Here is a 27,710-nt window from a genome sequence, read left to right as displayed (position 1 = left end):
TCACAGTAATTAACAAAGAGAAAGGAAAGCTGGCTCCAGCTTCTTCTACTGCTTCAGCCACCTTTACTTTCTGCTGGGACCAGCAGGTTTATTCATATCAAACAGGTGAGTTCCTCTTTCTCCTTTTACCTGAGGGGGCAAAGTGCATAACAGGCACCATTAAGCATTTCTGCAGAAGACCCATCATTACAAAGTTTTAGTATAGCACTAGGAGTTGAACCACACTGGAATGAGATCCCCTTTTTCCTTCCTTCCTTCCTTCCTTCCTTCCTTCCTTCCTTCCTTCCTTCCTTCCCTACATTCTCTCTTCTGGGCAGAAACTTTCCTTGCTGTCATCTTAGGCATAGCCCAGTGTTTTAAGTCTCTGAGGATCTTCAGATTCTATCCCATGGCTGTGACCATGCTGGATGGATGTGGATGTCCAAATGAGATGCTGGAAGATGGGTGAATGGGGGTAGGCGTTGGTAGGATGTGTCCAGAGTGGCTGAAAGGTGGCAAGTGCCCCATAGGTGTCATGTGACTAGCAAGAGCAGCAGCACTGAAAGGAGAGGACTTCTCTTGCATGCACTTGGAAAGTTCCTCAAAACACTCAGAGCCTTTCTTGCTCTTTTTGGATTTGTTGGACATTTTCCTATTTCTGGTCTGAATCCCTTCCTTCTTCATGGTCAGAGGCCTGTTCACCTGCAAGAAATGAGAAAATCAGGCTCATGCAAGCAAAATGACCTTCTTGTTCAAAAATTAAAATATCTGAACAGCCCCCGAGTGTTTCCTGGACAGAAATCATTTTCAGGCCAGAACAAAAAACACACAAAAAACCCACTCCATGTCTCTCTGCAGGTTTTGTTTATAAATTTGATTTGTTTAATGAAACCACACTAAAAAAAAACTCAGACATAAAAAGCAGCTTCCACTCCTCCTTTCCTTGGCCTTACCCCCTTCATTCTCGTGTGTGTGTGTGTGTGTGTGTGTGTGTGTGTGTGTGTGTAAAAATGCAGTGCACGCTGCTCAAATTCACTTCTAAATCTGGACTCTGGGAATTTTAAGCAGAAAACTGTCATCTTGCACTATTTATATGCTGAAGTATATCAAATGTTTCCTTCTTGAAACTGACCTGGGCTTTTTACAAGCTTTCATTTAAAAAAAAGAAAGAAAGAAAAAGCATCAAACTTTTATAGACACCCCACCAGGATTAACCTTTATATAAATCTATTTGAAATGTCCTCTGAATTTTTGGAGAGGCGAAGGACCAAACATGCCCTCTTTATAACCAAGAGTTGTAACTCTATTTTGCCTAAATTACCGATGCTTTAGAAGCCAAGCTAATATATTGTAATGTCACTGAACCCGGCATCACTATGCCAACAAAGAATGGCTATGACCTCCCAGGGGAACCTTAAAGAGCTTTTAAAAAAGAAAAAAAGACTCTCTGCAATGAATACAGGGGCTAGTGGACGCCGTGCAGTTAAGGCATCAATCCCAGCGAAGCAAGCAAGCAAAAAGAAGAACATACGGCTAAGCAAATACTCACATTGTGCAATTTATAGTAAAGTCCACAGGCATTACAGACTGGATCCCCATTTGCATTACGTCGCCATAAGGTGGTAGTGGTTGTCTGGCAATTGGCACAACAAGTTCCTGCTCTTCTGGCTGCTGACTAAAGAGAAAAAGAGATCCGTTGAAGAAGCTGCTCTTTTAGAAGTCAACGAACAGTATAATGGTTAAAAGCTAAGATTTTTATTAGTAAATACATACGAAACTGCACACTCACACACCCCACACACAAAACAATTAATTTCCCAATATCTCCCCTGCTCCTGTTTTTGCTGGTATTTACATATTCTCTTTAGAAAATACCAAACTAAACACAGCAGCATGTGTCTATGAAACAGACTGGTTTCATTTTGTTGCTCTTACCCTTCAAACGTGTTTGGTAGCTAATATGAGGTAGTTTAATTTCTGCAAGTATTCAGAGCCATAGCTCAAAAAATGAAACTGAATAGATGCCCACTTCCTTGCTGGTGTGGGGGATCCAAGGTGCATTTTCAGCCACCATGCTTAGCCTCTCTCTATCCTGTGCATGTCAAGCCACCTCTCCAAGGAATTGAATGGGAAATCCCACCCCTGCATGAAAATAGCTCCATGGGTAAATCAAAATGCACATGGAATTCTGGACATACATGGAGCTTGGTGTTTAAAATCGCATGGCAACTTGTCTAAGAGTCAAAGTGGACAGGGCAGCCGCATGCATGTTATCCATGTGTCTGCCACAGTCACATGTAAAGCAAGAGGCTAATCTTTGAATGGAAAGGAATACGCAGGGAAAGAGAGTGAACCATTCTCCTTTGCCTTACCTTACTGCGCTCCATTACTGTAAGCAATTTTCTCCAAGCCTGGCTCACTTCCGGCATCAGAGCCAGACTGGAAAGAAACTGCTTAAAGCAGTGAAGCAGTTCCCTGGCATGCTTCTCTTCATGTAAAGAGTACCCTACAGACTCTTGCATTATATGTAAATGGGGCAGACACATGAAGGCGCCTGCCTCATGTCTAGTTTGTCCTGTAAACCAAAAATCCAGATGTGGAACCTTATAGAAAAGTTAACAATTATCCCAAGTTCTCATTGCCTTGATCACCCTTTTTTTTTAGTATCTATTAACATTTTTATACCAGTCAACTGAAGTTATATCACAAATCCCAGAATTTCTGCAAGCTTTTAATCAAGGTATTCTGCCTTTATATGAATCACAATGTAAATGCAGCCCTTTACAAATGCCAGCTATCCACATTTCTGATCATCTAGGTCACTTGAATAAAGTGACCTAGATGATCTATTGAGCTAGCTCTCATAATTTGCTAAATATTTAGCAAGACAAATGAGTTCAAGGACTGACAGGCTGAAGTTTTGTACAGCTTAAATATCTGTGAAGCAAGTCCAGGCTATACTGGTCTATGGCAAAACTCCTGTGGATTCCAAAGGGGACTGTTTTTAACTCTGGCCTTACAGAGAGGGGGAGAAAAAACTTTCTTAGCACTTCAACATGAAAGCAAGTAAGATTTACATAGACAAAACAGCATTTTTTCCTAGATTGGCACTTGGCTGAATGACCCATAACCCTGAAAACAATGGGGTCATTTCAGAAGTTTTTAAGAGTTGGGAAAAAATGCACCCTCTCTTTTAGGAAAGAATCCTCCATACAAAGGGGTTCAAAAGTATCCTGCTCCAGGAAATATTTTCAGCACATGCTGTTTGGTGCAGTCTAGTGAATGTAGTAGGGAAATTTGGTGGGATTTCTGCCACCACCACTCCCATCAAATATGAATAAAGCATGAACAATCTGATCCTCAGGAAGTTCCATGAATGTTATGATGCCCTGAAAGCAAATGGGATGTGTACTGCCACCTCAGCGCCAACCTGCGACGCTGGGTCAAATTTCTACAGTCCCAATTCCCCTTCCGGTTTTCAAAACAGCCACAAAATGGTGCCATAAGGAACAATCCACACCCCTATATAGGATAGGCCCAAGTTCCATCTTTTAGACTAGAGAAAGCACCTTACACAGAGTGCTATCAGTACTCTGTTCCATCTGATCTCAACTGTAAGAAGACTAAAGGTTAGGAACGTCCGAAATATGAGGATGAAAGGCCCAACTGTCTTGACTATGCATAACGAACACTGATTTTCCAAACTTTTGCTACATTTCAGCATATAATAAAAAGCTGGTGATTGTGAGCAACAGAAACACAATTTTGTCACATATCTCACAACATTTTTCTTTCATTGGTAGATCTCAAGAGTAGAGAAGTTACCATTGATTTCAAAAGGATTAGAGCATGACTAACTTCGTCTGGATCCCACCAGACTAATTGTAAGACCCTAGCTGGTAAGCACTTAAAACACACACACACACAGGAAAAATAGAAAGGATCCTTTAAAAATTCATTATAACTGGACCTGACATGACCACGAGGCAAAGTAAAGCAGCTGCTTCAGGTAGCAGAATGTGGGCACCCTTAAGCAGAGAGGAAAATAGACACATCTGACCTCTGGCACACAATCCTTCAGGAAGTTCTCTTGCACAAGTCTAATTGAATGACAGAGAACTGTGTGCAAGCACATGGTAGTGGAGGGAGAGAGGTGGTACTTGAATATTTTTCCATCAGGCACCAAACTACCTTGGGCTAGCCCTGATTCCTATACTTTTCTGTTGACTGAGCCTGTTTTCAGAAGCTCTTTATAAGAAGCAGGCTTATGGTCTGCTCCATAATGGGCGTTGACTCTCCCAGATCTCTGGCAGAGGTTTTTCACATCACATACCAAATACTCCTGCCCAGAAAACCAGAAAAACCAAAGAGAAGGTGGCCGGAATTGAGCCTGTAACCTTCCACATGCAAAGCATGTGCTCTACCACGGAGTATAACCCCTCTCCTAGTTAAATCCTGATTTCACTGGGCTAATCTACAGCAAGTACGACAGAAGGCCAAGCATCTGCTCCTATTTCTATCACAGAGTTATGGAGGCTGGAAAATAGAAGTTTCTCACAGGCCTGATCAGCTCAAGTGGGAAAGGGGATGCCTGGACACAGCAATGGTACCCCACTGAGAGGAACTTCTGGCTCATGAGTAGATGTTGGGGAGGGAATGGGAAAGGGCCCCAAACAGAATTCTGCTACTCTGCCCATCAGCTGACCCATGCCTTGAAAAGTTTCGCTTAAAAGCCCATCACTGCACTAGCCTCCTCTCCCTGGAATACTTAAGTTTTGCAGGATGCACAAGCTGATTGATAGGTCTACACCTCACATCCACCACATGCAACAGCCCACTGTGCCTTCATTATAGCAAAACCATGTGTAAATTCCTATCATTGGATCAAGATTATTTGTCTCTTACCAGGCTACAGTTTTCTGGCATAGTTTATAAACACTCACATTTTATTCTGGCTTCCAGCTGTTGCTTATTTTTGAGGTCCCACGTGATTAAAAAAAGGTGGTGCTACATTTTAAAATTTATCTTGTTATTACTGGTCAATAGTGGTTTTGTTTTTTGTTTTAGAATTTATGGGTTATCGTATTGACCAGTTCTAAAATTTAGAAGATCCTTCCCACATTCCCAGATGCAACAATAAAAGTAAAACACAAACTCTAGAAACTTGCTCCCCCAAATGCCCTGATGAGGAGTTAAGAACTTGGAGTCTCCTATCAAACTTTTGAAAGCAGAGAGCTATGTTTGCATATTTGAGATGGTTTATTGATACTAGACGCTGCCGCTTAACTCTATGGCCTGTCCCATTTAGTCTGGGCATGGAGATCAGCCTGCGAGAGACTATAATGTTACACTGTTGTCTCAACATTTTTCTAGACATGTCAGTCACTTCAGGAGGAAAGCAAGTCATTAAGAAGCTTGCCCTGTTGAAATTCTGACTCAATGCCGAAATCCTCTGTATCCTGTCCCAGCATTAGATCATTAAGGCTGCTCCTTTTGCCTCCCAATTCCTACTCTTGCCAAAAAAAAAAAAAAAAAGTCCTACAAATGGCAAGGAGATTTTTAGGGGAAAAAACCACCCCACCCCCATAAATCATATTGCTCCCAAATATATAATTCTTGGTATTTCTTTTTTAACCAGCATTTGTAAAGTGGAGCGTATTTGCAATTTCAAAACAGACAGCCTGACTGGCATGGCTTGCCTATAGAAACTCTTTAAAGCTTTTAGAGTCAGGAAACAGATACACAAAGTTTCCTTATCTTCAGAGTACAGATATCCGGATAGGAAACTACTACCAGGAGCTTAGAAATTTTTATTTTTTTAAATCACTCAAATGAAAATACAAAGTATAGGTGACTCCATGGAAAAATAATCAGCTCTTTAAAAGGGCAATTAGAGGATTGCCCAAAAAGAGGGCTAATGTTAGTTTTGCCATGGAATCTATGACTGCAAAATTACTTTATCAAAATAATTAACTGAGCAGATAGCAACAGCTTTGACTAATCTGATTTTTACATTTAAAAGTAGGTTGTGGGTTTTTTAACACTTTGTTTTGGATCACTTTTTTTTTGTATTTCTGGGCTGGAAAGCTGTACGTGACTAACACTTTTAGTTCCAGCGTACTTCTGAACTGTCCAAGAGGTCAAATGAATTAAAGCGGTCCTTTCTGGATAAAAGGGACAGAATACAGCCACAAGAACAAACAGGGAGGCAGAATTGATCAGGCAGAGATTCAGAGAAAGTGCTTACAGAGAAAGAACATGAGTTTGTGAGCTTAGCATACTTGCTAAGAAACAGAGCTACAAATTAGGAAACAACCTGGCTTGAACCTTGCCTCTGCCATCAACTCACTAGGTGGTCTTAGGTCTCAGTTGGTTCCCTCTCTCAGCCTCAAACTGCCCCTCCCATCTGCACAATGTGAATAATTATTACTGACCCTCCTTGCAGGATTGTTGTAAGAGTTACTATAATATAATGGATTTGAAAAAGCTCTATTCAAATGCCAAGCATGTGTATATATTCATATCCACATACTAAATTACTATTGTTCTATGTCTGGGCACCTAAACAGCTATGGGTGGAGCCCCTGAAATCTGTCCCTGGGCTATGCTGTGACCTCCAAGTGACATGGATCTTATGTACAACACAAAGTCTAGATTCCAGGCAGGCTCTGAAGCACAGAGGAGGGTCAAGCTGTCCTCTGTCCATCATGTGTGTGTGTGTGTGTGCGCGTGTGTAGTCCCATTAAAACATTTAGCCCCGAACCTGGTAGAGAAAGAGACACCTACCAGTCTCCGTTTAGGTTTAATGAGAGGTCGGTTTTGACCATTCATTTTGTGGTAGAGCCCGCAGGCGTTACACAGGTAATGACCGGTACCATCTCTTCTCCAGAGAGGGGTGGCAGTAGCTCCACAGTTGACACACTCTCTGCCTTCTAAATGGAAACACGAAGAAACCGGATTTCTTTCTTTAAAAACAAATTCACAAAAGCTTTTTGCATTGTCCTTTTAGGCAGATTCCAGAAATCAAAACAACACATTATGCAATATATTTTAAAAAACAGGGGAGTGGGGGAGAAAGACAGAGAGACACACATCAGTGACAACATCTATCGTGCATGCAATAAAAGTCTAAATTCTCCTGGAGATCTTAAGTGCAACTCAGTTTTCAAACAGCAATTTCTTACACAGAGATCAGAATAGTATGTCTAATAGAACTGGCATTATTTTAATCATAACATGACAGAAAATAGTCTGTTCAAGTTTTACACAATCTACTGCAGCTCTACAGCTACACTGTATTCTATGCTGTTTTTTCTTCCCCTTATCACCTCCCAAATTTATCCTAAGAAAAATAAAGTAAAAACAGCAACAACTGTTCAAATTGCATTGCCAATTGAGAACTGTTAGCTAGACAAAAAATGACAACACCCCCACCCACAACTCCAAACTTTTTTGTTCCTATGAATGTTAATACACTCTAAAATAAAACAGAGTTTGCAGAGGATAGAACCTAAATAATTCAACATGGTTTTTCCATATATTATTTGGGATGAAGAATGCTTCTTAAAGGTATTCTTGAAATCACCAAACGATTAACTATTGTTTCTGCACGTTACTGTTTCATAAGAAAGTTCTAATTCATGGTCTATTCTCTTCGTTGCAAGCTTATTTATATCCATATCAGCTGGCTATATATTGTTATAGATTGCCTGACTATTAAAGACTGATTGATATATGCCTGTTTGTTCCCGGTGGGGTGGGGAGGGAGGAAGAGCTGGGGAGGATATTTAGTAAAGGTTTGAGGGCAAGTCTGGTTAATATAGGAAATTCTTTTAGCCTAGTTTATGCAAATCATACAGTATTTAATGCAAAGGAAATACACTTTGGCTAGTAACTCGAGCAGGCCATGCTGAGTTCAGCTGCGTCGATGTCTCCTTTAATCTATGGAGTGGGTGGTTTTTAAACAGTACAGGCTGGAGTGAAAAATGAGGGAACTCTGTGAAGCTGAGTTCCTAGCTTTTGTCCCTCCTTGGGCAGGAAGCTGCAGGAGTCGCCTTGTCGTGAGTCTTGCTTTTCCTACAAAAACATTAAATGGTCACGAACTCTCCCCAGTTCCATCTACAGGACAGGCTCTCCATTACAAAACTTCGGAAAACTCACATCTAATAAAAAGCCTTATACTGTGGGAAAGGGGGGGAGGGATTTGGGGCTGTGGAGGCAGGGTAGACTGAGGCTTTATTTTCTAAAATGACTGTCTCTCACTTTGGAAATTTACAAAAGTAGCAGTGGTGTAGGAATTTGTTGGTTTTTTTTTTTAATCCTTCTCTGTGTTGGATACAACAACAGTATTTCAGGTACGGGGCAAAGTGTGATTTCTCTCTCTCTCTCTCTAAAGGGAGTGATTTGAACTGGAGATCTTGAGGTAATAAAAACATGTGATATTTTTGTTGCAATGCTCATAAAAGAGGTCATGTTTCTGAATTACTAGCCACTTTGAAAAGAGATGTGTGTATACATGTATATCTTGTTTTATTTTTATTTTTTCTTTATGGCCACATTAAATTCCACCCATCTACACACAGAGTCTCCAGGGAAAGGTTTTTTTAAAGCTTTAAGTATTCAAGTAGCGTAATTACATTAATGTAGCAAAAGGAGAATATATTATTCATTAAAATGGAATATGATAAAAAGAAACTGAGGTAAAAAGATCCTCTTTGGCTTTAAGATTTTACATATTAATGTCAAGACAAGCAAATATTAATGTTTCTTGTGTAACAAATAGGGATGAGCAGGAGTTAAGTGGCACTTATTTCCCTCCCCCAGTTTTACTGGATTCATTTAAATTAGTATTTACAAGGTACCTTAGTAGCCAGCACTGGTATGTAAACTATATTTGAACTTTTGCTCTTTGTATGATCTGAAGGAAATAAGGCACTCTGAAAGTTTTAGAAAAATGCCCTTGTAAATTTCAGTCCTGAACAGTTAGTTCTTTGCAAATTGCACAGCTTAATAAAGATGAACTTCATGGCAAGTTAACAAAAGCAACTCATTGGAGATCTCTCAAAAGAAGGCAAAGGGACACAGGATCTTGCCAGGCATTTCCAGTGAATACAGCTGGCCTGGGCCTTTATGTAGCTGTGTTAAGAGATTTTCCAATATAAACCCCTATTTGCATAATTCAGATCAGTCAGGTTTTTTTTATTTTATTTAAGGGATTACTGCATCCCTCGGGCCCAGCAGTGACCGAATGCTGCAGAGACTAGTGGCTGGAACTTGAAGGAAGAGACAGCTTGCCTACAACCAATTAGTAACAACAAACTAAACTTTTGAAAGATAGAGATGCCCCTGCTGTTCCAAGCTGCTCCCCCATACTCATAAAATGTATGAATAAGTTCAACTTGGTTACACTTTCTCACTGAAACTCCGCAGTGTGCATCCATTGAGGGCTGAGCAGGGCATTCAAAAAAAAAAGTGTCCTATGACATTCAAAATCACTTAATCCAGATAATTTACCTACTCCTTCACAAGTTTAGCCACTCTTCGTGCATAAGATCAGGGTGTTTAAGGAAGGCATTTTGTTTTTGTTTTTTAATGTTCCAGCTTTTAATCTATGTTCATACATGCAACAGTGCTTCTAATCTGCTTTAATTTCTGCAATTAAAAAATCAAGGACATGGTAAATTTAGTCTGAATTAATAAAATGGATGTAACTAAAGATCAGCATTTCAGCAGATGTTTAACTTTTAAAAAACAAAACACTATTTAAACTTAACTAATTAGTCCAGTGTGTGAGGGGAGGGGAGTAGCCTTTGTAATTTGGATGGAACACAGCATAAAAAACAATCCCCCACATATCATCATCATGTGTTTGTATCGATTTTTTTATCAGTATACCTTATATTTTAGCATTCTTATTTCATGAGTGGCGTGGCTTAAATTTTTAACACTACATTTCAGAATGGAAGATGAACACAACACATTCCTCAATTTATCGTCACCTAGTCCCCTGGCATTATTAAGTTAGTTTACTTATTTTATTTACATATTTTACTTACTCACTACATTTACACCAGGCCTTTCCACAAAATATACCTAAGGCGGTTCAAAGCATTGCTACAGGAATGCTCAAGGTAGAAAAAGTTCCCCAACCCTTATCTGGTATATGGCATGAATTCCCTTACAGAGGTGATTTGTGATATACAAAACTCTCATGGCCAGGTCTCTCTCTCTGCGTGTTTTCCACTCCTATTCCCTTTCCTAAAGCCTGGGTGAGTTCAACAAGGTTTTTGAGGCAGGGTGGGCGTAAAGTGGCCTTACCTGAGCAGGACCTGGCTTTGCTCCTCTGCTTGGGAGTGAAGCTGGAGGCGGGCCCTCCGAGGAAGCTGCCCGGGTGGAAGAGGCTGCCGCCGTAGTCGTGGGCAGCGGGCACGTAGGAAGGGTAGGTGGGGATGGGGTGGTGCGTGGAGGGCTGCGCACCCATGGAAGCGGCGAGGCTGCTGCGCAGCGGGCTGGCGCTCTCCATCTTCATGCCGTCGGCCAGGGCCACCTGGTACTTGAGCGGCTCCTTGTCGTCCTGCCTGCCGCCGCCGGAGGCCGAGGCGGGCGAGGCGGCGCTGCTGCTGGCGTTGGGGTCCGGCGAGACTTCCTTGGGCGGCGTGGGCGGGAAGCCGAAAAGGTGCGAGCCCGAGTGCGAGGCCGGCGTGAGAGACGAGGCGGAGGCCGCGCTCGACGCGGAGCCGCCGCCGCCGGGGTACACCGAGATGGCGCCGGGCGGCGCGCCGGCCGCGGAAGGGTGCAAGGGCCCCTTGGTGAAAGGGTTCACCGTCCACGGGTTATGATGGTGTGCAGCCGACAGCGCCGCTTTGCCGCTGTCCAGCCAGGGCAGGCCGGGGCTGTGGAGCAAGTGGGGCCGGCACATTTGGCTCCCGGTCAGACGCGCTGTGGACAAGGAAAGGGCGCCAGTCAGAAAGGCCAAGGCCTGTGGCAAGACGTGCTCTCGCTTCAATCCTCTGCGCCCCCCCACCCCCCGCCATCAGTTTTCGCGCCCGCTTTGGCGGGCCTGGTGGTGGGCGAGATGGCACAGCCTATGACCCACCCGGCCCCGACCTAACATGGAGTGAGCCTGGTCGCCACTTTATCACGTATGTAGATCAGAATTCCTGCTCCAAGCAGCAGCCATTATCAGGCATTCCAAGGGCCCGAGAAAATGAGTTCTTCCAACGTGTGTTATACGGACAAACCAGGCCGCCATAAACGGGCTTGAGCATTGGCTGCGATTCATCACGCAATCTAACACTTTTTCTTTGAAAAGCTGCAAGATCAATAGTGAAGAGCAACAACAACATCAAAAAGCCACCCGGGGCCCATTCTGGAAACCAGGGAGATTTGTGGGAGAAAACTACACAAAATATTCCCGGCAGCCCCGGTGTTTTCGAGCAGTTGGTAAGCCTCTTCAGTGCCCTCCACACAGGGCAAATGAATGAAAGCTGCGCCAAACAGGCAACTCCTACCGGACCTTCCTACAGCCAAGGAGAAAAATCACTTTGGACTTGGAAGCAAAGCACCACCAGGAATGACACACGAGGTGGCGAAAGGCCCTGGGATTCGCCCCTTTGCGCACTTCCCAAACAGGCTTGGAGGAATACGCACACACCTCCCAACAGAGGAATCCTATCAAGCAGAACGAATTTAAACAAATGTCTCAGTGAAGTTTGTGTGTGCGTGTTCGCAGTGGCGTTTATCTTTTAAAGTTCTCTCCACCAAAAAAAGAAAAAAAAGAAAGCGTGACATTTCTCCCCCTCCCTTTCATGTATGCAGGCTGACCCAGAATTTAAAGTGTTTCAAATTGGGTTAGGTATCATATCCGGGAAATGGCCCGGTCTTGTGCCTGAGGAATAGATTTGAAGCAACAACTTCCTCCCCCCTCCACACACGAAGACGCCGCTTCCCTTTCCTATTCTCCCCACTCCCAACTCCCACCCACCCAACCTGTATGCCAAGGTTTTTTTAGCCCGGTCGCCCTCCTCTACTATTGCTCCTTTGCCGGAAACCTTCCAGTCCCTTCTCCGCTAAGATCACCAGGAACCCGAGGCAGAAACGGAAAGGGGGAGGGGGGATTTACCGTGCGCCTGGCTGTAGGAAACTCTGGCTCTGGCATGGGCTGAGTTGGCATAGTACGGATTGCCCTGGGAATCCAGATGATTGAAGAAGACATCCACTTCGTCCGGAGGTAGGAGCTGCGCCGGTTCCATATAGTTATGCGCCAGTCCCGGGTGATGAGTCTCCGGATGCTGCCCGTTCAGTACGGCGTGATGGGCCATCCAGCGTGGCTGGTCCGTGGCTACCTCCATTCCTGTGGGTTTCTCCCCCACTCCTCCCCTGAAACCCTCCCTCCTCCGACCCCAAACCGTTTCGGTTTGGTTTTAAATGGTAGCGATCTCAAAAGCGGTTAGGGTTGGCCTCGGAAGAGAAACAAAAGTAACCGTGTGTCCCTCTTTTTAAAAACAGGGAAGTTGTGGAGAGCGGCTCCTGCCACACACCTGGGATCACCACCTGTAAGAAGGAAGGAACGGTTAGTACTTTGCATGCCTTTTGAAGATGTACTCCAAAGAGCAGATATTAAAGCTAGCAGATATAGTTCTACAAAAAATGTCCTCAGAAACATGGAGGGGGCGGGGAGGAAGAGGGAGACGCAAAGAGTGGAAGGATCTCCATTCTTCCACTAATTGCCCTTAGACATTCTTTTTTAAAAATAGATAAATAAATAAATGACTATTTCCTCAACTAAAATAGCATCGACTTTTCTACAGTTGTCAATAAACGGCTTTTCTCTAATCGTAATAAAAGGGGAAAGGGAAACAGCCCTGTAAAGGGAGCTCAAACAGAGATAAAAGAAAAGAAAAACATCTAAGTTATAAACGCGTTAAAAAGAGAGAGAGAGGAAAAGAAACAATTCGAAAACGTTTTCTCCTTCGGAATAAACCCAGTCGTCCTTTTCTCTTCCCCCTAAGCCACCCCATCCCGGTTCATCTAACCAAACATACTTACAGAGAGCTCTTCCAAGCAGACTGAATCAAACTCCAAATGTTTGAAAAGTTTCTTTATGAGGTTGTAAACGGGGTTGGGGTGGGGGTGACGGATGATTGTTTGGAGGATGGAAATGCAGAAAAGGGTGAGTGAGGGAGAGGCGAAGGAGAGCGAGAGAGGAGGATTGGATGGAGGCTCTTACTCAGATGGCAAGCTCCACTTTTTCTGGCCTTTTTTGTAACATCCCCAAAGCATCCTATGTCAGCTCTGGCGCCAGCTGGACTCAGTTCAGTAGACATGAACTAGGGGCTACGCACAGGCTAAGAACCTCCGCCCAGCCAATCAGCAGCTCGGCGTCCAGCCTAGCTTTGCGATTGGCCCCAGAAAATCCACATTCCCCCTCATTTACTCCAAACTGCTAAAAAGCGCTGAACCCGCCAAAGAGAAAGCCTCTCGGCCCCTCCCGCGTGCGCGCACGCACTCACTCACTCACTCTATTCCACTCCTCCATTGCTTTTCATAGGCTCAGCTCCCCGCAGCGCATAACTTCTAAATTCTCCCCACTCAATTCTCCCCACACTTATTAATCAAGAGTTTTATCAGAGACGGAGCTAGCTTGTTGCTGCAAAATGTGTACTTCATTAAATGTAAAGCTTGCTCCATACCAAAGATTGGGGATGGGGTCGTTTCCGGGGGTGGGGGGCTAAACCAGTTGAGGAGGGAAATTGACTGGGTGCCGGGGAAGAGAGAAAGAGGAGGGACAAGGGTTGTGGGGAACGGGTCAAAAATATATATATGCACCATTTAAAAATGGAGGGGATTTGTTTGTTAAGGCCAAGAAAGCGGCTTGACCCAGCCTTTTAAAATACGGGCAAAAATAGGATGCATTTTTGGATTTGATTCAAGTTGAAGACTAAGCAATAATTAGAGGAGGAACGGAAGAAGTTATTAGATGGCCAGATCTTATAGATCCAGAGAAACCTTGAAAAGCATTGCGAATAAAACTGAAGTAGATGTTAATGTGAGTATGCCTCAATTTGAATCACTATATATTTAAAAAAAATAGGGCTAGATTTATTTCTGATTGTGCGTGCCTATTTTCTTTCCTCTTCCTTTCAGTGGTTTGGTTATTAATGTTAGTATTATTATTTCATTCCCCATAATTGAAGACCTTCTGAATCCCAATTACCTCACAGTACCTAGCCACACAAAAATTTGAACTCTTAGAAGTAAATACATTCAGGATTGCAGCTGATGTGGCATTTTTCTCAGACTCAAGGCACGTTTGTTAATAAAGAACAAAAATAATGTAGAACATTAATTTAAAAGTAAGAAATGTGTCTTCAAATTCACATATTTGGACATTTGAAGTTATTGTTGTGTTGTTTTTAATAATAACCCTCGAGTAAGTTGATTTGTAAGTAATTCTGGGTTAGAAGTATAAATTAATCAGAATATATCCTTCTTTCACTCTAAAACTCCTTGAATGTTGTATTTTGATTAAAACAAACCACTGGGTCTGCGTTGAAGCTATGAGTCTTTCCAGAATGTTGTGTTGTAAGGGAGATCACCTGGAGCAAAGGTAACATTTAGAACTCCCTGTGACCAATACAGCTGTTAAGTATGAAATCAGGATATTTACAAGTCCAGGGCAATCTCAAGAAAACCAGATATGATTGCATGTACTTTTCATTTCTTAAAGTGTTATAAAACAATCTGCCAGGACCATTCATTTACCAGTCTACAAGGACCAATCATATTCAAAATCTTGATTTGCATTTACTCTCTGTATATAAATCATAACTACGTTGTTTTTTGGCTGCTTTTTTTTTTTTTTTAATAGAACCTATTTCTGCTCGTTTGAAGCTACGAAGCTTTCAAGTCTGGGGTCTGAAACAACTTCTGCCCCCCACAAGCCCCTGCCAGCTGGGTGGCTAGAGAGAACTCGCTGCTTGCTCAGCAACTCTGGTCTCCTTAACAACATTTAACACTTCACAGTAAAGGGAAATTCTCCAATTACCCCACAAAATATCGTTTGCAGATTAAAAAATGCCTCCTCTGCAAAAAAAAAAAAAAAAATTAAAACAAAAAAATCTGAAAGAATCCCACTGTTTAGAAAACAAACTATTTAGTGGCTGCATTACCCCCTTCTGCCATTCATTATTTCTAATTTTATTTTATTCTATATATGTATACATTTTATTTTTATTTTTTATATATACGCCCTTTGCTTTTTCGCAGGACAAGATCTCTTTTCCTGGCGACTCAGGTTCTGTGCTTTCTTCTTCATGCCCATCCCTACCACCATGGCTAATATTCTGATTTTTGCATTCGCAGCATTTGTCACAGAGCCTGGCATTAGGAGGCCGGAGGTTTTGTGTCTTGTTTCTTGCCTACCAAATCCTTCTTTTTAACCCAGCACATGGCCGAGCCCCTAATGCCATCTCGTCTTCCTTACCACCGCCACCCCGGCCCCTAGGCTGAATCTTGCTTTCCTTGCACAAGTAACCAAGCGATTTAATTGGGGAGGGGGGAGGGAGGGAGGGACAGAAGGACGAATGGGGCAGGGGGTGCGAGTTCCTTCTATCAAACGCTCCTTGCTACCGAACAGGGAAATGAGCAAAGGCGCCGGCTGCCAGTCTTCGCAGGACAGGCTCCCGGGGATATTGGGTAGAGGTCGGATTCCTCCTTCGAGCCCCCTTGGCCCAGTGGGAGCTGTGAATTCTCCCTCTCAACGCCTTTCTTTCCCCCCCCCACCCGCAACTCCTCTTTCAGTGATCTGTGTGTCTCTAGTTTCTAAACTCTTAATGCCAATGGACATCTAGATTAGGAGATATTCTTGCGGATTTAACTTCAACAGATTTAACTTCAACACAGAATACCGGTAATTTAGGCAAGCCTTCTGAGTTGTAAAAGTTTTGATCTTTCTAAGTTATCTCTGTTTTCAGGACCGAAGTTGTTTTGTTTTAATCCTTCCATTTTAAGGTAGAGTAGATACATTTACATACATTATAATCGCACACAGACACACACACACACACACACACTTCCCCTTCAATTTTGCATTCAGAGAGAGATTTTCACCAGATTTGGGTCTTGCTGCTCAACTTGCTTTAAATTGATGGACAGGTGATGCCATACTCTTTGCGGTGAGCCACCGCCAGAGTCCCCACCCCCACCGCCCCACATGTTAGCATCGGTTCAGTTGTGCTATTTGTGGAAGGCACCTGTGCTCAGACGAAAACACACGCATACACATTACCGTAAACCGACTTTAAAACTTGGGTGATTGCAGGGAGAAGGGAACAGGCGGAGCAGGTGGCATGGGGGCTGCTCCTCCCTCTACTGCAGGAACCTCTCCCACACTGGCCAAAGCAGGTAAAGAAATAGAAGCGCTTGTACCTGACCCTAGAAATGCACACACCATCTCCCCTCCCCCACGCCCCCTGCGATGCTCTGGTTAGTGTGGAAGCAGTGACCTGCCACATATCCTTTGTGCTGCTGTAGGTGGACTGAGAAAGAAGCATGTTTCTGTCATCTTTTCAAAACAACTACTTCCTTTAGAACAGATGAAGGAGAAAGGGGGGTAGATGACTACGTAGTATACTTGATGCTGCACCCCCTATATTTCTGTTCCCTTTCCCCCAGTGCACTCCAGACTTCCCTACCCCCTTTACTTTTTCATAGCCCAATCCTAACCTGCTCATACTCAGAAGTAAGTCCCACTATGGAGTTCATCCCCCCATGAAGTGTGTTTAGGGCTGCATCCTCAATGTGCATTCCCTTTAGATCAGGGGCTGAATGAGGTTCAGGTATGGGAGACCTCTGTGATTTTTGGCTCTTCAAAAAAAACCACACAATCCTACCAGGAGCGTATTCCAACTTCACTGACTTCCGTTAAAGGAAAGCAGGAAGTTCTGAAAGTAAAATCGGCTCTCCTCTTCCCACCCCACCCCACCCCACCAAGTAATGATGCCTCTTCCTCTTGACCCAGGTAGGCTGGGATCGGTGCACGTATCCAGGTCTAAGTTGGTTTTGAGAGTGGCAAAGAGAAGTTGAATTTGGTTGCAGACAGGTTTTACCTATAACAAATTCAGAGCTTATAGCTTCCCCTAACTCCCCACTAACCACAGTTCCCAGGACAAGCCTTTCTATCAGCCATCCTTCCTGCTCCCCCCACCCCACCTTTGACACTAAGAGTTGCCTTTCATGTGCTTTTACTCTGGTGGGTTATTTATTTGGGTCCCTCCTCCCTTTTCTCTTAAAAGCATGCCCAGCACTCCCAATGCATTTCCATGGATGCTAAGAGGGCCTTGCTGATTCTCGACTCATCACCACCACCATCCCTCCGACTTTCTTCTGAGTCCTCAGTAAAACCTTATCACAATTTTAGCCATGGTGTTTGTGTCTGTCTTTCTTCCTAGCTGAACGGGAGGTACAGTGGCAACATGTAAACCAAAGTGTGCATCAACTTAAGAACAGAAGCGTCATTTTCCGTATAATTTTCAGATGCAGTTAATGAGAAACTCTGTAAAGTCAAGGTGCTTTCATCTTTGTTGTCCTTTAATAACAGGCACGCACATGCACTCACGCACAGAAATCAACAATATAAATTGCAAATGACCGTCCCAACTCTTCTTTCCAGTCTCTCTAAATGGTTTTCTTAATCTCTAAAAATCACCCCCACCCCCTTTTCTGGTAGGAAACGAAAATAATTTGCTCCTCCAAGGCACCAGAAGCAAGTTTATTTCATTTTCTTTCTTTCTTTTCTTGTATGCTCTTGTTTGCTGTTGACTTAAAGACTTTAGTCAAAGTCTTACAATGCCTTCAATCCGATACACCTATGGGCGGTTATGGCTCTTCTCATAGCCGTGGTTGAGAGATTAGGTCATGCGCAAATCTTATGCATCTTTAGGGGGAAGTTAAGTCGTACTATATTCACGGGGCCATTATTTCAAATGCCCAAGATAACTTTTTTTCCTTTGAGCTACTCAGTCATCCTTGGGCATTAGCCACTCTTTGAAAAGACAAGGTCCCAAGAAGAGTTGAGAGAAGAACTTTTCCTCCCTACCCTCCATATTACCCTCCCATTTGCTAAGAATTTCAGGCTGTAGAAACCTCTCCAGATGCTAATGTTAGTTCTTTTGCTTCTGTTGAGGGCATATATTTTAGCCAAATGACCCTCTGCAATCATCAGACATTTTTTCCAAAGACAAGTGAACTGAAATTTGAATCAACAGGGTTTAATTTTTTTAAAAAAAATTCCCCGAGTTAGTTTAATTATATTTTTATGACTGCATTTAGCTGCCTGTTGCCTTAAGAAAAAAATAATCTAGACCTGGAAGGTTTTTTTAAAAAAGTGTGTATATCTGCCTGTTTATGGTGTATGTATGGGTTGTTACTTACCTTTGAGTAAGCTAATGGTGTCAGATCCCTCTTTTCCCCTATTAAGGCTAATTCCCTTTTAAAACACTAATTTAAAATAATATGTTGATTTTATTTTATATCCTCCCATTCTATGGAAGAATAGATACAATCATCCAAAGGAAAAGAAGAGTGAAATTCACCATGTCAGTATTAAGGGTGAGGGGAGGAAACGTACACCAGATTTTACCATTGACCCAGACACTATGATGTTCTAGACATTTCTTCTTTTTTGCCTCTACTGACACTTCCTGGGATCCAGGCCATAGTACAGAAGAGGTGGTGGTGCTTCATTTGTCTGCGTTTGCTGGAGGAGTTGTGATCCATTTATACAACCGCTTTGTATAAGCATGGGGCGGAGGATTCTCTCTCTCTCTCTCTGTGTGTGTGTTAGTTTCTTGTGAAGTAGCCATATTATAATGTACAAGATGTGTGGGTGAAAAAGGCAGAGACAAATAAGAAAGCTTCCCAATGTTTCAGATGCTAGCATTTATGGGGGAAGGGGGGAGAACAACAAATGGCAGGCTTTTAACCCCTGCAGAACTCTTTTCTTTCTGCATTTGCCTTCCAGAACAGAAGAATGCTATACAACTGGAAAGCTTTCTGCACTGCCTACAGAGTTGATGCAATAAAAGTTCCAGTAGAACCTTTTTCAGTCTTAACTGTCTTTAGTTAGGAGTGACACTCCCAATTCACTTCCAGGTGCTCTTGAAACGAAAGGAAGTGGTATATAGGGTGCTAGGTATATATGGTGCTACTGCTACCCACCCACCCACCCCAATCTAAGGCACAACATTATGGTGGGTGTGTGGAGAGAGAGAGAGAATAATGAACAAGCTGTCATTCCTAGAGTGCTCGAGATATAAATTCTTCCTTACAGTGTAAGACAAGACTTGGGGGGGGGGGGGGCGATCAAGTTGCATTATCACTATTTGTGGGTAGTTGACGAGTGTAAATGACAACACAAGCTTATGAATACCTGTTGGGTGTGTGTAAAAGAGGAAGAGAGAGAGAGATCAGCTCGAGCCATCTGGGACAGACCAGTCATTCCTCCTCACCTTAAGGCAAGATGTTTGGGGAGGGGCAGCTAGGATGTGGGAGGCGAAATTACATGATCGTAACTAGCAGATTTAGCATCCTTAAGTGGGAATTTGCACGGGGGAGCAGTGTGTGTGTGGGGGGGGGAGATGCTCTACCTCTCATCTGCTCCTCCACCCCAGGTTATTGGGGAGGGGAGGATTGACAGCCAGTAATTGGGCAATAGGAGGCTGCTTCTCCCCAGCCAGGCGGCCCCAGTCACTGAGACGCCGGGCTTCTGACGTCACCCGCCTCTGCCAAATTCGCCAGGAAATGAACTTTTTAATAATAACCCCCCACCTACCCAACCACCCGCCCCCCCCCCCCCCCACACACAAAATGCCCGCCCTGCTCATCCGCTCTTTCTTCCCAAGCGGCAGCGGGCTGGTGGTCTCAGGGGAGCTGGGGGCTCCCCGGCTTTTGCGCTCCTGCCTCTAAGCCTCCCTCCCTCCCGCAGCCCGTCGCCTGCCTGTCACCTTCCCACCCAGACAAAACAATCCCAGATTCTAAAACAAGGCCGGGGCGGGAAGGCGCAGCAGCAGAGACTCAGCCCAGCGTCCTCTCCCCTTGTTGGGGCTCCGTAGCGGGGATTCGGCCCCGCGTCGCAGCAGTGCGTAGGGGGAGATGCTGCGGGGGGGGGGGGGGAGGGAAGGATTTGGGCGCGGGGGGGGGGGAGGGAGGCTGTCTTTGAATTCTTTTCCCTTGACCCCCACCCCCAGCGCTCCACTCTTCCTCTTTTGTTTTGTCTTGTTGTTGCCGGATGCCTTCCACGCAGAGCCCTCTCGGCTTCCTCCTCTCCGCTGTGTCCCGAGGAGGAGAGACAGAACTAGAGGGGAGCCCAGGTGCTCCGGGCAAGGGGAAGACGGCATGGCGAGGCGAGGCAGCTTCAAGCCTTGTGCTCCGGCAGGGAGGGTGGGATGAGATGGGGCTTGTAAAGGAGCCAGGCGGATCTACTCGAGGCGCGCCTCTGCTGCTCCCTTCCTTTTCCCTCGCTGCAGGACTCCAGAAGGGACGCGCGCGCGAGAGAAAGATACATAGATAGATCCATGCTGCAGCAGCAGCAGCAGCAGCCCCTGCCGAGCAGAGGAGAGGTCTCGCCGGGTCTCGCAGGCGCCTCATGTCCTTCAGGGTCAATGTATGCCTGGGGACAGAGCTGGCCCTGGAGGGCAGCAACACTTCATCCAGACCACCAACACTAGTATATCCTATGATCAGGCTAGTCGCAGATCTTGCTCCAACTCAATTCCTTCCCGATTGTTTGTTTGTTTATAAGAAAGCTTCTTCTAATCCAAACCCAGAGCTTAAACACACACACACACACCACACAATCCTTTAGGTCGTGTCTCTGTGTGATCTAAACAATAAAAGAACAACCAGGAAACATGGATTCCTAAACGTAAGTCTTGCCTTCTAAGCTTCAGTCCCGAGTTAAAATTCTGAGGAGTGGGAAAGGGGGGAGAGAGAGAAATTCCTGTGTCACAGCACAAGGCAGGGACCGAGCCGGAATTGTCGCCTTGAAATATGGAGGGTAAAAAACAGGCATTCCAAAACCAAACAAAGGTCAAGGGGTTGTGGGCGGTTCAGTGTCAAGGCAGCTAGCGAAAATGGGATCTTCCAGCGTAAGGGCTTCAGGGCTGGTAGAAGGAGATGCCCTTTCTCTTTAATTTAAACATCTCCTATTCCAATATAGACGTTTTGTATTTACAACAAAATGATATTTAAAAGCAACTTTGCACAGTCATAAAGATTTTAGTCCCCAGAACCAATTGCAAAGGCTTCTATTTTGCTATTCGAAATGATTTGGAGTCTTATTCGATAACACTTTCCAGTCTTCCAAGGGTAGACAACGGTGTTGGTTTTGTTTTGGGCTTTAAAGGGTCAACGGGGCATGTTTTTAATTAATAAATGAGCAAACATTTTCCACTGGAAATTACCAAAACGTCCAGCAACCAAATCGAAGACCCGCCACTGAGACATGATGGGATAAAAGGCGATTGCATTGCTCCCCCGTCCGGATACAACCATCGCCTTTTTCCGAATACTGGCATAAAAACATTCATAAGGATTTACTATTAATTAATACCACCGTTTTAATTATTGTCCTTCCCTGCACTCAGCAAGGCTGAGCTTTTTGGGGGGCCGGGTGGGGGGAGCTGTTTGTTTTAGGCAGGTGATAAAATCGCAGTTAACGAGCTGATAATTCGCCCTTGTTTGTTTTAAAAGACAAATTGTAAAGATTAATCAAGCTGCTTTGATTTATGGAGAGAGAGAGAGACCCTAAGGCGGCCCAGGAAACTCCCCTGAAGCCCGCGTGTCAGGTTACCCTGCCGCCGGCTCCTGCCACTTCCCCACCGCGAGCCAGCCGGCTCACCGCTGGCTCAGCAAGCCCTTCTCCCTGGCCATATTGAACATGCTTCGCCCACAGCGGAGGTCACCCCGCAGCCAGGAGGCTGAAACGCGTCACCCCTGCAAAAGGTCCCCATTAAAACGCATACACGCGCACAACGTTCTTAGTGGCCACCATTCAGTATTTCTAGATTTGGTTATTGTTTTATTGTTTATTTGTACATACGCCCTTTGCTTTGTCGCAGGACAAGATCCCTTTTCCTGGCGACTCAGGTTCTGTGCTTTCTTCTTCATGCCCATCCCTACCACCATGGCTAATATTTCGATTTTTGCATTCGCAGCATTTGTCACAGAGCCTGGCATTAGGAGGCCGGAGGTTTTGTGCCTTGTTTCTTGCCTACCAAATCCTTCTTTTCAAGCCCCTAATGCCATCTCGTCTCCCTTACCACCGCCACCCCGGCCCCTAGGCCGAATCTTGCTTTCCTTGCGCAAGCAACCGAGCGATTTAATTGGGGAGGGGGAGGGAGGGAGGGACAGAAGGACGAATGGGGCAGGGGGTGCGAGTTCCTTCTATCGAACGCTCCTTGCTACCGAACAGGGAAATGAACAAGGGCGCCGGCTGCCAGTCTTGCACGCAGGACAGGCTCCCGGGGATATTGGGTAGAGGTCGGATTCCTCCTTCGAGCCCCCTTGGCCCAGCGGGAGCTGTGAATTCTCCCTCACAACGCCTTTCTCGCCCCCCACCCACAACTCCTCTTTGAGTGATATGCGTGTCTCTAGTTTCTAAACTCTTTGCAACGAATAGCTCTGTGCTTTCTCGGGTGGCCTTGTTATTAAATGCATCAGTGCAGCCGACTTGGAGTAAGGCGGTAAAGGAGCCGTGCTTCTGCTCCCCGTGTGTGAGAGAGGGGGGGGGAGAGAGAGTTGGGGGCCTCTTATTTAATTAATTCACTCATCGGAACATAAACTAACCCGCACAAGGACCACGGGTGCAGCAGCTTAACTAATTTTCTGGGGCTGAGATTCAGCTCGCTTCACACGGCTGGTTAAACAACTATTCTGTCAATTTTATTAAAGTCCTCTCTGGAGAGAATCTGCTCGAATGGGCAGCGGACTGCGGCACTGCAGCTGCAGCCGCCGCCGCCGCCGCCAGCCGGCTCCAATCCCTGAACTCCCTTGCATGGGCCAAAGCATCCGTCTGCATTCTGGTTGGGGTCTAATGGGGTGGCCACAAGCGCTGGGGGGGGGGGGGCGCTTTCTAGACGGGAGGCCAGACTCAAAAGGGCTGGGAAGGGAGCTGCTTTCATACCCTCTGCAGACTCAGACGGCGCGGACGGGGTGGCATTTTCGACGGCACTGTGTGCATATGAGGGTTCAGAGCAAGGAAAGCGGTGCGGGTTTTTTATATATATATCCTCCCACTGACACCTTATCAGCTGCCACGCTTACACCAGCGGGCAGGTAGCTTTTAATATTCTTGCAGATTTATAATTTGAGGACGGGAAATAATGAGTTGCAAAAGTTTCGTTTTCCATAGATTCTGTTTCCAGGCTGCAGTTTTCTTTCTTTCTTTTAAAAATCTGTTTCATATTAATCTATTACAAATGCATTTCTACTCATCCTCTCTCTTTAATTTTAATTTCGCTTCTGAAGAGAGATGCCCGGTCTTTGAAACTGGCACACTTGATTGTTTTATTTTGATGGACATGTGATGCGGTTGGCGTGGACCTCCCCACCCACCCTCACGCCAGATTCGCTCTGACGATACACACACACACACACACACCCTTTAGCCGCTGCTTAGCGGTGTCTTTGGAGGTAGGAAGGCACCTGTGCCCGCGATAAGGGCCGCGGAGTGGGATAGGGTAGAGGAGGAGGAGGTGAGAAACCCACCCTGAACAGACATAACAAAGACTCGCTGGGGTTTTGCTCTCTCCTTCTCCCCAGACAGCCTCCCCCACCTAATCTAGCTCAATTTAAGAGACTTTAAAATAACGAATGAACGGGAAGTTCGTAGCCACATCCACGAATCATTCCTGGAGCCGTGGGCTCTGATCTCACAAAACGTTGCCCAGCCTAGTAATACGCCAAAAACGGTCTCCTCTACACCTCGCGGCTTATGTCTCTCCTGTCAGCCGGGGCTCCTGACACGAGCACGCCCTAACTTTTGCGTCGCGGCCTTATCGGTGTGTGTGAGTGTGTGTGTGAGTGAGTGAGAGAGAGAGAGAGAGAGAGAGAGAGAGAGAGAGATCTCCAGCCGACCACACTTCCAATATTTTTTCCCGCCCCAGTCGCCTGTTCTATTAAAAAAAGAAAAGAAAAGGCTTCCGTTTGATCTCGCTGCAGAATAAAACCAAAACAACGGATCTCTCTCCCGCAGCCCTCCACCGGAAGCGCACCGAGCAGGCCCCTCTCCGCCGCGTTACTGCCCCATAGAAGGAAGAGGGAAACGGCGCTCGCCCCCTTTGAAGGCTCAGGACTTCCTCTCCGAAGGCTTCGCCTTCTCCCGGCGCGCTTCGGAGGCGCCCCAGTCGCAGCCCCTCCGCTCTCCGGCGGATCTCGTGCTGGCCTGGGTGCCAAACTTCAAAGGCAGCCCGAAGTTCTGGCTGGCTTGCGTGCCCCGCCGCGCCCCCTCCGGCCCTCAGCCCTTTCTCTCTCTTCCTAGCTAGGCCAGGCAGGCTGGTCACTCAACAGTCCCAAACCAGATGAAAGCGGGGCCGTGCGGAGCCCATTCATCCCCCCCCCCCCACCCCGAAGAAAGACGTGGATTCGCACCAGGTCAGCAGGCAGCTTGGGGAAGGATCGGGCTTCCCTCGAAGCAAAGGCAAGAGCATATATCATCTAGCTGCATACATGGCTCTGTGTAGATACTCACAGCGAGCGAGGCTGGTCTCCCAGGACGCCTGGCTTCTGCAGCGGCAGCACCAGACAGCTCCTCAATGGCAGCATAGGGTGAAGGGGAAGATATTGGGAGGGGGAAGGAGGGAGGGCGGGCGGGAGGAGTGGCAGCAAGAGCAACTTACGAGCTGGTCTGCAGGGGGTGGGGGGGAGCAGGCTGAGCGAACCGCCGGCCAGGCTGCTGCAACCCCCTCGCAGTGTTCCAACGCAAGCTGGCGAAGTCAGGTACAGAAATAGAATCACGTACAACTGGCGTCAGAAACACACACGCGCACTCTCATTCTCTCTTTCTCTCTCTCTCTCTCTCTCTCTCTTTCTCGCTCTCTCTGTGCCCGCTCTCTTGTCTTCCGGGTTAGCAGTCCAGGCAGGCAGCCGCCCCAAGAATCCGCTTGCTGCAGCAGGTAGAGAGAAAGAGAGAGACTTGCGCCTCCAAAGGTCTTCTCTCCTGCTGGGGCAGACCACAAGGGGAGGGGAGGGGAGGGGTGCAGATCAGGGGTTGGCCCAATTCGGGGGGGACACACACACTGCACCCCCCTATAGCTTTGCTCCCTCTCCCAGAAACGCATTCCGCACTCCCTCCCCCAACTTTAGTTCCTAGGTGCGTGCCTACTCGGAAGTAAATCTCACGGCGTTCAAAGGAGGCAGTTGGCAGCTGTGAAGGGTCCTCCTGCGCCTGTTTACTCGGGAGTAAGTCCCCTTTGTATTCAGCGGGACTTACTCCCTGGCAAGAGCACAGAGGATCGCAGCCTCCCCCTGTCTGCATTCCCTTTCCATGACTGGAACTTTATATACCACCAACTTTCTTTCCACATACACACCACGTCGTCTCCCCCGCCCCCCAACCTCGCGATTTTCTGTATAGCCTAGGATTGCCGGGCGTGAGTGATGTTGCTCAATCTCATACCAGGATCATATTCGAACTTAACTGACTGGAAGCTGATTGAAAGCCGTGGGGGAGGACAGGAAGTGCTGAAAGCAAACTCCGTGGGTGTCCCGTCCCGTCCCCCCGCCCCGCAGTAATCTGCCTCTTCCCCCTTGACCCTTTCCCGACAACCTAGACAAGCTGGGATCGGGCGCACACATCCAGATCGAAGTTGATGCTGTGAGTGGCCAAGAGGCGGCAAATCTGGTTGCAGAGGAGGCAAAGGCAGAGCTCTGCCTTGTACGGAGCCTAGCGCTTTCCCAAATCCCTCCCTATAACCACATTTCCGAGGGCAAAACCCTTTCTAGTAAGCAGCCTTCCTGCCTCTTCCTTGACACCAAGAGAGCTGCCTTTCTTTCATGTCCTCCCCTGGATTTTTCTTTTCTTTTCTTTTCTTTTCTTTTTCCGGTGGCCCCCCTCCCCCTTTCTTTTCTCTTAAAATGTGCCCAATAGTGCCAGTGCCTTTATGATAATAGGGTTATAAAACGACGCTGTCGACACTTAACTACCAGGTTTAAAGTGCATTTTTTAAAAGCAAGAAAAAACAGAGAAAGGAACAGACGGCTAGTGAAATCAGTCACCAACTACATTTAGCCATATTTGAGAGAGAGAGAGAGAGAGAGAGAGAGAGAGAGAGAGAGAGAGAGAGAGAGAGACTGCAGCAGCCTCCTAGATTTGTAAACGCCCGTCGCCTTAACACGTTAATTTCTATTTAATACTCCCTCCCTTTGAGTTAGCGTCTCATTTGTGAACACAGTCCTACCTATTCTCCGTAGTCTCGCAAAAATCTTGACCGGCAGATGCACCTGACAGCTTGTAAATACACTTCGTTAACCTGCAATTTGTCATTCGCTAAGTAGCAGCCCCCCACCCACCCAGCGGCCTCACTCCCCCCAGCGCATCCCCTGAACCAGGTCGCTGCCGCTCACCAACTCTCTGCCTCGTTTCGCACTCCTTTCTGAATCAAATCACAATCGTAACCACGCTTTGCAAATGTTAATATTTTCCACCCTCAAAAGCCACGTTCGTCGTGCTCGGACTTACATACCTCTGGAATGATAAACCGCAATAAATTACCATCAAATCAGGGTCTTCTACAGCCTGGAAGTTTTGATGCCCTGAATTAATATTTTAATTTTCCTCGGGATCAATTCCTCCATCCACCCTCCTTTCCCATGCCAAATTCTGACTCGATTCTCCAAGAGGATCCCGTTGGATTTAAGGCTGCACAAATGAGCCAGGAGGCGAAAGGAACTTGGTCAGTTTCAGAAACAGGGATCGACTAAAGCGATGCTACCATTTTGCAGCACAGAGAGAAGCATTATTTGTCCAAGCAATTCCTCATCGCCATAAATTTGTGAATCGTTTGGAGGATGAGAAGGGGAGATGGGGGAAACAACAACAACAACAACAACAACTTGTTATAATATACGGCTAGATAAGACAGCGCTTTTTAAAAGATATACAAAGATGCAAGAGGGAAATTAACAGAACCGCACCATCCTAGCATGTTACTCTGCAGGCAGTAACTGCGCTCAACGGGATTTACTCCCTAGTAAGTGTGTTTAGAATTACAGCTATGGATAAATCAGAAATAACTCTCATCTCTCCACATAAATGTTAATAGCTGCTAAATAGAAGTCTGCAGGTCTGTCCTCTATGAATGAATACAAGTTAATTATGGAATGTAGCCAAAGAGGTGAAGCTTAGAGACAAAAGAAAAAGAAGAAAAAGATCCATTTTACTCACATTAGAGGGTTTTCGTTCCCTTTTGAAATTCATGCATTTTCACCTGCGTTTATTGTGAGCCTTTTTCGCTTTAGTTAAACGTTTTCTTTGTACCGCCAAGTTGTAATTCTTATTGGGCTTATGAGAAAAGTTATTTTCATTAAAAAGAGAAAAGGGGGACTACTTGGTTAGCCGGGGCTAAATCCACACAAGTGATGCCTTACATCTCAAGCCCTTCTCCTAGGACCTGCCTGTTTAAGACCCCCGCTCAGCATCCCCTTTGATAAAGAGGTTCGTCCAGATTTAGTTT

General features: G+C 45.7%; 2 protein-coding genes across 4 annotated transcripts in view; one reads left to right on the top strand and one right to left on the bottom strand.

The window, feature by feature from the left end:
* The window catches only part of RAB7A (RAB7A, member RAS oncogene family), a 285,667-nt gene that overhangs the window by 53,131 nt on the left and 204,826 nt on the right, over positions 1-27,710 (top strand). The gene's annotated exons all lie outside the window — the stretch shown is intronic.
* GATA2 (GATA binding protein 2) lies at positions 291-12,333 on the bottom strand. 3 transcript variants are annotated; one of them, XM_063121355.1, is made up of 5 exons: positions 12,101-12,333; positions 10,297-10,917; positions 6,766-6,911; positions 1,529-1,654; positions 291-681 (listed from the first exon to the last, which is right to left on the bottom strand). In XM_063121355.1, exons 1-5 carry the CDS (start codon positions 12,327-12,329, stop codon positions 382-384), a joined length of 1,422 nt encoding a protein of 473 aa, XP_062977425.1. In that variant the 5' UTR covers positions 12,330-12,333; the 3' UTR covers positions 291-381. The 3 variants fall into 3 exon arrangements, with proteins under 3 accessions (XP_062977425.1, XP_062977427.1, XP_062977426.1); XM_063121357.1 differs by having other exon boundaries at positions 1,529-1,612; XM_063121356.1 differs by having other exon boundaries at positions 6,766-6,908.

This window comes from Elgaria multicarinata, chromosome 3, assembly GCF_023053635.1.
Source record: "Elgaria multicarinata webbii isolate HBS135686 ecotype San Diego chromosome 3, rElgMul1.1.pri, whole genome shotgun sequence".
In the NCBI taxonomy this organism is placed as follows: Eukaryota; Metazoa; Chordata; class Lepidosauria; order Squamata; family Anguidae; genus Elgaria; species Elgaria multicarinata.
This window is presented reverse-complemented; position numbering and strand designations above follow the sequence as displayed.

Coding starts and splice junctions, on each gene's coding strand:
- GATA2 (XM_063121355.1), bottom strand. CDS start 12,329: ATGGAGGTAGCCACGGACCAGCCACGCTGGATGGCCCATCACGCCGTA. Junction 6,912..10,296: donor CAAAGCCAGGTCCTGCTCAG/GTAAGGCCACTT, acceptor GTTTCCATTTAG/AAGGCAGAGAGTGTGTCAAC. Junction 1,655..6,765: donor TTAAACCTAAACGGAGACTG/GTAGGTGTCTCT, acceptor TTTTCTCTTTAG/TCAGCAGCCAGAAGAGCAGG.